Source organism: Electrophorus electricus, chromosome 8, assembly GCF_013358815.1.
Source record: "Electrophorus electricus isolate fEleEle1 chromosome 8, fEleEle1.pri, whole genome shotgun sequence".
Taxonomy (NCBI): Eukaryota; Metazoa; Chordata; class Actinopteri; order Gymnotiformes; family Gymnotidae; genus Electrophorus; species Electrophorus electricus.
The window spans coordinates 2,333,038-2,343,551 of NC_049542.1; the positions used below are offsets into that span (position 1 = coordinate 2,333,038).

Consider the following 10,514-nt stretch of genomic DNA (forward strand, 5'->3'; position numbering starts at 1 on the left):
CACACATCCATCTTTCCGTAACACATATGTGACAGGAATTATGTGGAATCCATTCTAAATCCACTCTTATTCGTTATATAAGTCTAAACAGTGGTTTGAATGTTTTTTATATCTTTTTTATAGATTTGGTCAGCTTTTGGTGGTTTCTGTTATAAAGTCGCTAAAATATTCACAATACAGTGAAAAGAGGCCTATCTGTTCTGGGAGATCAATCCATCATCCCTCAGACGCCGTGTGGCAGAAAGAGTCTGACAGTTTTATGGAACAGCTAAGGAAAACAAAAGTTTTGGACCAGACTTCAGCAACCATCCAACACTAATACACTAAATGCTACTTTGCATTTCCCCTGTGAGGCTGTCAAATCAAATAAACTGTTAATTGGTGGTGGACATGATCAGTCAAGACATTAAAGTTTAACTTGGACACATGAAATTGACTAATGGTCAAAATAACAAACCAGTTACAGAAATTTCAGACCACAAATAATGCAAAGAAAACAAGCTCATAATCATTTATAAACAACACAGTACTAATATTTCAACTTAGGATGAGTCAACAAATCAATATTTGGTGGAATAACCCTGATTTTTAATCACAGCTTTCATGTGTCTTGGCATGCTTTCCACTAGTCTTTCACATTGCTGTTGGGTAACTTTATGCTACTCCTGGCACAGAAATTCCAGGAGCTCGGTTTTGTTTGATGGCTTGTGATCATCCTTCTTCCTCTTGATCACATTCCAGAGGTTTTCATTGGGGTTCAGGTCTGGAGATTGGGCTGGCCATGATAGGATCTTGATTTGGTGGTCTCTCATCCACACTTTGATTGGCCTGGCTGTGTGACATGGAGCATTGTCCTGTTGAAAAAAACAACCATTACAGTTGGGGAACATTGTCAAAGCAGAAGGAAGCAAGTTTTCTTCCTGCACAGTTTTGTAAGTTGCTTGATTCATGCGTCCTTCACAAAGACAAAGCTGCCCGATTCCAGCCTGGCTGAAACACCTCCAGATCATCACCAATCCTGCACCAAATTTCACAGTGGGTGTGAGATACTCTGGCTTGTAGGCCTCTCCAGGTCTCCGTCTAACCATTACACGACCAGGTGTTGGATAAAGCTTAAAATTGCACTCATTGGAGAAGATGACCGTATTCCAGTCCTCTACGGTCCAGTCGTAATGGTCTTTTACTAACTTCAGTCTGGTTCTTCTTTGCTTCTCATTGATGAAGGGCTTTTTTCTAGCTTTGCACAACTTCAGCCCTGCCTCCAGAAACCTGTTTCTCACCGTCCTCGCTGTGCAATTCACCCCAGCTGTTGCATGCCACTTTTTGTAGGTCACTTGACATCATTAAGTGACATTTGAATGAGGTGGCGATCATCACAGTCGGTAGATAGTCGAGGCTGCAAGTGCGGGTTAGGAAAGTGTTCTATTCGGCGCGAACAGACACAGGAAAACAGCAGCGGTGCAGCAGTTAGTGATTCGGGTGTTTTCTTTTTAACGTGACCCGATCCCGGGGCTGGTATGGAGTCGAGTTTGTTTAAGGTGCTGATGTATTTGTTTTATAGGCAACTTGGGAGCAGCTTGCATCCTGAATGAAAGGAGGGCGGTGGGAAAAGTAAAAACGTTTTGAGCGGGTGAACGCAATTTTGGTAAAAATGGAGTATGATGTAATGTGTTTTGTTTGTTGATTTTGTGCTTACTTTGTCGTGATGTGGGATAATCTGTTGTGTATTTTGTGTGCAGGGAGCTGAGTCACGTTTTTGTTCCCACTATGAGTATTTCCTGATTCTGAGTTTTTCAGTAATGTAAGGTTTTATTGGGTGTGGTGTGGAAATATTTATCAGGAATTGTACTGATGAAGTGATTCATGTACGTGTGATGGTGACCACGTTAAAAGTCATTGAAGCCATTTGTGCTTAAACTCAGAACCAGATTTTCCACTCATTGTGTGTTTTAGTGTTATGGTTTTTAAATTGTATTAAACTTGTGTGACCTGGTACTGGTGGTGTTGCTGTTTTTTTTTTAAAAAAAGGTGATACCTGTTGCACATACACAGATGGAATTTGCATAAAATACTGTTTAATGGTGGAACTCTCCCAAAAAGGCAACTTCTGTTCTTAAAGACTCAAGGTAATCTTTCACTGATATGGGTATTTTGTGTTATTTTCATGTTATGTGGCTTCATGTGACCTGTCATACTACAGTTGTCATAGCAACACCAGGTCTGTTTACAACACTACTACATTAGTTGGAGCACTTGGAGCTGTTGCGTCTATATGCTCCTGGATCTCCTCACACATGATCTACTGCCACCTCATGATTTACACAAGCGCTGGCCACAAAGATTTGGAAGTAGGTGGCTCTGAAAAACAGATTCATTGAGCTGCTGTAATGGCCAGTTTCACATGGCAGTAAAGTTCATTATGGGAAATTAAAAGAGGAGAAAGATTTTTTTTTCAGCCTTGAATGATTTGAGGCTTAAATGAGAAAGCTACGCTATTTTAATCAGGTACACATACATTGTAAATTGTGTATGACTGACTACAAGGTCATATAGTTCTGATTAAAAAAGGAATGACTGATTGTACCTAAATACAGAAAATCAATATTATCTATAAAAATTACCAATATATGACCACCAATTAACAGAGTATTTGATTTGACAGCCTCAGAGGAGAAATGCACAGTAGTATTTAGTGCTTTAGTTTTGGATGGCTGCTGGAGTCTGGTTCAAGACTTTCATTTCCTGTAGCTGTCCCATAACACTGTTATACTCTTCCTGCCACACGGCGTCTGAGAGAGACGATGGATCAATCTCCAGGAACGCATAGGCATCCTTGGACTGTATTTTGAATATTTCAGCAGCTTTACCACAGGAACCACCAAAATTTGACCAAATCTGTAAAAGAGATACAAAAACCATTTGGACAACTGTTCTGACTTACATAATGAACAATAGATTCCACAATATACTTATCAAGCATTACTCTAATGTGCAGTGTTTTTGAATTTTAAAAAATGTCATTGTATATTGTAATTTTACTTTACTGTAACTGTTTCATATATCAGTTACCTCTGAAGCCTTTTGGATTGAATTCACAAATTCTTCTTTAAGTTCAGGTTCATCAACAAGATCTTCATTAACAAATGTCTTTTTCTGCATGACACCCAACATACTGTGCACCTTTTGCCAGAAGTTTTTGATCTGAATCAGAATGTTCTGGATTTTAGTCAGATATCGCTGGACCTCGTTCAGGTGGACAGGGCTGGGTATAGAGCCTGGTACACACAAACAGAAACACAGACTGCTTATTTAAACCAACAATGAGTACAGGACAGGAAAATTGTGCAGTGTTTTGCTATGGAAGTGTTTTCAGAGCTCTGTGTACTTTTGTATTCTTAAAAATAGATTGTTTACAGTCTCATTTACTAATGTACATGTGTGGAGATGAACTGGTCCAGTAACACTACACACAGAACCCATGAGCTTATTCAAAAAACTGTTAACAGACAGACAAGCATACATAACCAAAAACAGTCATCCAGCAGACATCACCCAATCATCACTCACCCTTGTCGATTTTTACTTTGGCCAGTTTCATCTGTAAGTCAATCTGCTGGACCTCAATGCTCCACTGTTGGTTCATCAGAGCCGTCTTTTGAGAGGTGAGCTGATTCAGCTGGTTTTCAAGAGCTTTGATTTTTGCAGCAGCAGCGGGGGATGTTGCGGCATCGTAAATGGACTTGACGATTGGCCCAATGAACGGCACAATCGCAGCGAAGATTCCGAGGCCTGAGCTTTTGCTTGTCACGTCCCTTACATAACTCTCAAGTTCCAGGTTTTTGGCATCTATCTTCCTTTTGGTGTCTTCAAGCTCGTTCCTAACTCCGGCAAGCTTTTCTTCAAGGGTCTTTATAGCTCCCTCCATTTCCTGAACTTCCTTGGAAAGCTGCTCAGACTTGGCCTCAGTGTTTGCCTTTTCAGTGATGATGTCACTGGTAGTTGTGGCCACATCTTCGTTGTGTTGAACATAGCTAAATATTAAAAGTGTGAAAATAGTCAACATTCATTTACTTTGTGTGTCTGTAGGTTGAGAAGATTCCAGGTATTTGTTATCAGTCTATGTCACTGTGTCATTAAAGCTGCACTAGGTAACATTTGTTTGTTAAAATTGAAAGAAGTCACATTACTAAGCCAAGAGGAAAAACCTTCTGCTAAAATATAGTGTCTTTCTGCAAGTCACCCTATAAAGCATGAAATATTCATTCAGATTCTGAACTGTTGGGGCGGATTTAGCAAGTGTTTTCTGAACCACATCAGATGTTTTTATGAATTAACGAATCACACGCACAGGATCAAAAACAAGGTCCGGCTCGATTGGCCGTTTCCCTGAGTAATGTTACAGGGGGCGTGGCTCACAGTTCTGATATACCTGTGCATGTGTACAGTGCTGAAAGTCAGTGAATTGAAGGATAGAGATACTGCCTCATATGGAGACATCAGAACGGCAACCCCAGTCATCCTCTGCAGCATTACCCGCATGTGACTCCTACACATTGTGTTGACTTTTCAGGGGTGTCAACAGCCTGCAGGGGTTCAGGAATGTTGGTTTATTTTTGATTGCTGAACAGGTACATTATGTTGGTGGTTTGCTAGCTAGCAAGCAAACAAGCAATTTGTTATTGATTAGGAATTTATTGTTATCTTGTGTATTGTACAAGGTAAATGTTAAGCTGTTTTAGCTATGTAGCCAATGTTAGCTGGCAAATTCGCTAATATTATTATATAATCACTTTGCTGACAGTGTCTTTTTTGTTTCAGAGTTTGTCCTCTTATGTCTGAACAAGGAAAACCTTTAATCTCTCAGATTATCTCCAGTGCTACCATCTCTCTCCTTTCATGTATGCAACTATAGCTTTAAATTAAACTTGTCTAACATTATGCCTGTGCTACCAGGCTGTAGCGTATCTGTTGGATGATTACAAGAGTAAGTTACATAATTCACTTACATCCTGAGAGAGCATTCCAGAGAGATCTGATCAAATTCTCTGTGAACACTCCTTCAACATGAATGCACTCGCAATCATCAGATAAATTCACTTGGGCAAATGGAAGGCAGCACAACCCACTTTACAAAATGCTCATGATTCATGCGGTTGCATACTTCCACCAGAGTGGTCGCCAATTCTAAAAATCTACATAGTGCAGCTTTAAAGTACTACATATCAATCTTCACATCAGCACAGGCGTCACAGACACCAGAATAAAACTGAAATTGAAGAACTCTAAAAGCTAATAATTATTTAACTTTCAAACTATTAATCTGACATGCATTTCTCTACTAACAGAACAGCACTGCTTCACACCATTTCTATACATCATGGTGATCTAGGCTGCAAAAAATACATGTTGTTACCTTTGCACCATCTTGTCCGCATCTGCAATAAGTTCATCAATCCAGGTTCTTGCTTTTTCCAGGTACTTTACTGCCAGTGTTGGTTTGTTTTTTTCAATAGCATGTATCAGCATTGGAAACAGTGATGAAACCAGGGTCTGACTGATGCCCATACACTGTGGTGGAAGGAATAACATAAGATATGCAGAATGTAATTTAACATTTACCTCCCACCTTATATGACCTTTGCTGCTGCTGTTCCTCCATGTGATGGACATATTGGCTACAACACAGTTACTGAGCTCATTAAGGATTCAGAGATATTTATGGTGATGTGATTACAAACATCTCACTTCCTGAATTCCATATTGGTTCTGTGGTACTTGAGCAGGTCTGATTACTGAAGATCATCACGGTTTCTGTTCTAGAGCGTCAGTTACTGAGGCAGTAGAGTAGCAGCTTGTATTATGACTCTCTTGTAAAACATTTTAACTGTTTAACTGTTTACTGGTGTGCTGTGAAGCACTGAGGTGAATAGTTTATTGAAGTGGTGAAATAATTTGATTATACTGATTGGTTAAACCTTTTTCCTTAATGTACTCTAACACTGTGTGACCTTGTAGCTGTAGTACTTTTAACTCTTTGTCTAGATTGATCATATAAGAATACACAGCAGATCACATCAATCTCCTAATAACATGAAGAATTTACACGGAACCATCAACCCCATCTGCCTCACCTAATGAGGTGGGGATTATCACTCCACCTGTTATGATAATCAGCCCCAAGAGGAAGGAGTTTATAGACTTTTGACCAAGCCAGAGGGTCTGTCTCATCTTACACAACTCTTTCTCCTGATATGTAAAAGCAAACTTCCAGCTAACAGAGAACATGCTCTGATTACATGCTCTTCAAATATAGAAACAGATGCTATTATGTTACAAAACCTCTACTACTGAACATCTGTCAGTTGTGATCTTCATTTATTTCATTTTTCTTCCATTGATCATATGTTATGCAAGTGAATTGATGATGTTACTGTCTCCAAGACCATCACCACATGCCCCAACCAGAAGCCATGGATGCCTGCTGAGGTGCGCATGCTACTGAGCACCCGTGACTCAGCCTTTAGAACAGGTGACAGAAAGGCTCTCAGAAAAGCGAGAGCCAAACTGTCATGTGCGATCAGGGAAGCAAAGCGTGCACACGCACAGAGGATCCATGGACACTTCAAAGACACGGGTGACACACGGCGCATGTGGGAGGGCATTCAGGCCATTACTAACTACAGGAAAACATCACCTTCCTGTGACAGTGATGCCACCCTCCCAGATGCACTGAATGACTTCTATGCACTGGTTTGAAGCGCAGAACAACGTTGCAGCAGAAAAGCCCATCCCTCCGCAAAACGACCAGGTGCTGTGCCTGACGGCGGCTGATGTGAGGTGTACTCTGCGTGGAGTTAACCCATGGAAAGCTGCTGGACCAGACAACATCCCAGGTCGTGTGCTCAAAGAATGTGCTGACCAGCTTGCAGATGTCCTGACAGACATCTTCTATATCTCTCTGAGCTGCGCCATGGTCCCAACATGCTTCAAGATCACCACCATCGTCCCCGTGCCTAAGAAGCCCGTGGTGTTGTGTCTCAACGACTACCGTCCCATTGCACTCACATCCATCATCACGAAGTGCTTCGAGAGACTTGTCATGAGACACATCAAGACCCAGCTTCCCCCTTCTCTGGACCCCCTGCAGTTCGCGCACCGCTCCAACCGCTCTACAGATGATGCCATCTCTACCACACTTCATCTGGCACTCACACACCTGGATAAAAAGGGCACCTATGTAAGAATGCTGTTCATAGACTTCAGTTCAGCATTCAACACCATTGTTCCTCAGCATCTGATTGGAAAGTTGAGCTTACTGGGCTTGAACACCTCCCTCTGTAACTGGATCCTGGATTTCTTGACTGGTAGACCTCACTCAGTCAGTCCGGATTGGGAGCAGCACTTGCAACACCACCACACTGAGTACTGGTGCTCCCCAGGGCAGCGTACTCAGCCCTCTGCTGTTCACACTGCTGACTCATGACTGTGCAGCGATGCACAGTTCGAATCACATCATCAAGTTCGCCGCTGACACGACCGTGGTGGGTCTCATCAACAAAGACAACGAGTCAGCATACAGAGAGGAGGTGCGAGAACTGGTGAACTGGTGTAAGGCCAACAACCTGTATCTGAATGTTGACAAGATAAAAGAAATGGTTGTTGACTTCAGGAGAGCAAGGCAAGATCACTCCCCGCTTACCATCAACGGCTCCTCAGTGGAGATCATCAAGAACATCAAGTTCCTTGGTGTTCACTTAGCGGAGAACCTCACCTGAACCCTGAACACCAGTTCCACCACCAAGAGAGCCCAGCAACATCTTTACTTCCTTCGGAAGCTGAGGGAAGCCCATCTCCCATCACCCATCCTCACTACCTTCTACAGAGATACTGTAGAAAGCATTCTGAGCAGCTGCATCATTACCTGGTTTGGGAACTGCACCGCCTTTGACCGCAAGACCCTCCAGAGAATAGTGAGAACAGCTGAGAAGATCATTGGGGTCTCTCTTCCCTCCATCACGAACATCTACATAACACGCTGCATCCGGAAAGCCACCAACATTGTGAAAGACCCCACACACCCCTCACATGAACTGTTCACCCTTTTGCCATCTGGAAGAAGGTACCGCAGCATCCAGTCCCGCACCTCCAGACTGTGCAACAGCTTCTTCCCAGAAGCCATTAGACTCCTGAACACTGGCTAACTACAATTCCAATTCAGATTCCAAAATCGGCACTTTTATACATGCTTATACACAGTCACACACACATACACACACACACACACACACACATACGCACTCATACACACACATACATACATACATATCTATACACACACTCACACATTGTTTTGCATCGGACTAGTGCTGAAGTCAAACCTCACACAAATAAACTATGCACTCCTGTTGCAGTCTTGCACATTATCCTACTTGCTGCTAGAGTACTGTACTAAACCAGCACTGTACTCTGAACTGTTCTGGCTGCTACTGGTGACTGCTATGTTCAGGGTAGCATGTCACTGATTCCTATGCACAACTCACTTTACATATGCCCAGTACTGTGTACTGCACTAAATAATTGCACTGTCTACTCATTTTGTATTTGTCCTGTTCTGTATTTATTATTGTTTATTTAATGTTTATTTAATGACATTTTTGCACTATATTGGAGTGTTTGCACTTGTGTAGCATGTTGTCTGTTGCACTGTTGTTTCATGTTGCACTATGGTCCTGGAGGAACACTGTCTCATTTTTGTTGTGTATTTGTATATAGCTGAAATGACAATAAAACCTCTTTGAATTTGAACTTTGAACTTGAACTTTTAAAATAAACTGTTTGTGTTATTTTAAGGATTTGGATTTCAATCTGGAATTAAATTTTTTTTTCCAAACGGGAAGGCTATAATTTTATTTAATGTGTCATTATGACAGTGAGAAAGTCCTTTTGAAATAATCACATTTGTTCTATGGAGCAAAAGAAATTGTACAAAATAAATCGTTTTGTATTTTTAATATTTGGTTTGTTCATTTTATATATTTAGTTAATCAGCTATTTAAATCTATTGGATATTTCATTACATTTTCTTTAGTGTTTTAGAGGTCACTGATTCAGTTCCTGGACAGGTTGGTTCCAGAGTTCTGACTTTATTTTGTTATTCTGAAAATGTAGCGTTCTACTAATAAGAATGCTTTCAGTTGGTTATATTTCTCTTTTAAGGCTAATGTTAATTATGGTGGCATGTAGTTTTGAATATCGCTTTATATTAATTTGCAAAATAATTTATTAACACATTTTCTAATAAGAAAACTTAAAACTTTCAGTTTGATATGTTTTTGCTATGTCTGATATTTTAAGGTGAAGTGTTGCTGTAAGTTCATTAGAATATCCATTCTGTTCATCAAATCTGTTATTATAACTTTGGATTCCAGTGTTTTACACAATACAGTCATTGATTGTTATGAATTAATTCTAAATAATTTTTTTCCTGACGGACAGAAACGACCAGAGATCTCACCCTACATTGACACCATACCTTCAGCAGAAGAGCTTCAGAGGATCCAAAGAGAAGTTGGGTTTCCACAGCACGCTTCCTGAGGAGCCTCTCCAAGTTTGGAAACTTAGCCAGACACAGGTAGGAGATGTGGTACAGCAGGGATATCTGCTTAGAAGTTGGGAGAAGCTCCTCTGTGAATCCTGGACTCCATACGGAGTTGGTTGGCACAAGTTCTGTGATTCAGTTAAAACATATTTGAATGAAACATGTGGTCAAACAACCATGCTGGTATAATGTCTAAACCTTCTCATGTCCTAAAGAATTGGAAAAAGTACAATCAATCACTCTGAAGAAAATAATAACTTAAAGCTTGCCTTTGCTGTTAGCCATTGTATGTAAGACCAGGGAAGACTTGTAAACTGTGTTATCCTATAATTCAGTAAAAGAGATTAGAATGATATCATCAAACAGAACAACTGGACTATGTTTTGGTTCGTGAACCTAAAATAAAAAATGTGCAAATACTAAGAAGGGAACCTTACCTGTAACTCTTTGTACGTCTTGCTGGTTGAGTGTGTTGAGGTCTCACTGGAGAACCTTTATACCATGCACACCCCGCCTCTTACACAGAAAGAAATTGCTGTCAAAGGTCTGAGGAAACCCAAGACAAGGTGATGAAAGATAAAGAAAAAGGAAGTTTCCTTTGCCTTTAGGTTAATATAGGAAATACACCAGAAATTTAATCCCTCCTCCCCATAAAGTCCTGTGCATTATTTAAACAAAACCTTTTGCAGGCTTGCCACAATGACCTATTTCAGATATCATATTGTTACAAAAGTGAGGAGGACCAGTCTAACTAGAAAATAGAAGCGAGCACCTTCTGCACCTCGTGTGTCAACAGGTTCGCTGGAAGACATGCTGAGGGATGCATTTCTTACATTTTTTCTATCAAGTCCTATAGATAATTCAAATATGAAGTTGTGCTGGACTGCCACAAACCGCCTATTTCAGATTTGTCACG

General features: G+C 40.7%; 1 protein-coding gene across 1 annotated transcript; it reads right to left on the reverse strand.

The window, feature by feature from the left end:
* Positions 1–2,072: 2,072 nt before the first annotated feature.
* On the reverse strand, positions 2,073–10,112 carry LOC118241870. The gene is made up of 7 exons (XM_035529236.1): positions 10,036–10,112; positions 9,868–9,922; positions 9,533–9,726; positions 5,414–5,568; positions 3,568–4,031; positions 3,070–3,275; positions 2,073–2,895 (listed from the first exon to the last, which is right to left on the reverse strand). Exons 2-7 carry the CDS (start codon positions 9,881–9,883, stop codon positions 2,698–2,700), a joined length of 1,233 nt encoding a protein of 410 aa, XP_035385129.1. The 5' UTR covers positions 9,884–9,922; positions 10,036–10,112; the 3' UTR covers positions 2,073–2,697.
* Between the last annotated feature and the right edge of the window lie 402 nt (positions 10,113–10,514).

Coding starts and splice junctions, on each gene's coding strand:
- LOC118241870 (XM_035529236.1), bottom strand. Junction 5,569..9,532: donor CTGAAGCTCTTCTGCTGAAG/GTATGGTGTCAA, acceptor CTTCCACCACAG/TGTATGGGCATCAGTCAGAC. Junction 3,276..3,567: donor CAAAGTAAAAATCGACAAGG/GTGAGTGATGAT, acceptor TGTGTGTACCAG/GCTCTATACCCAGCCCTGTC.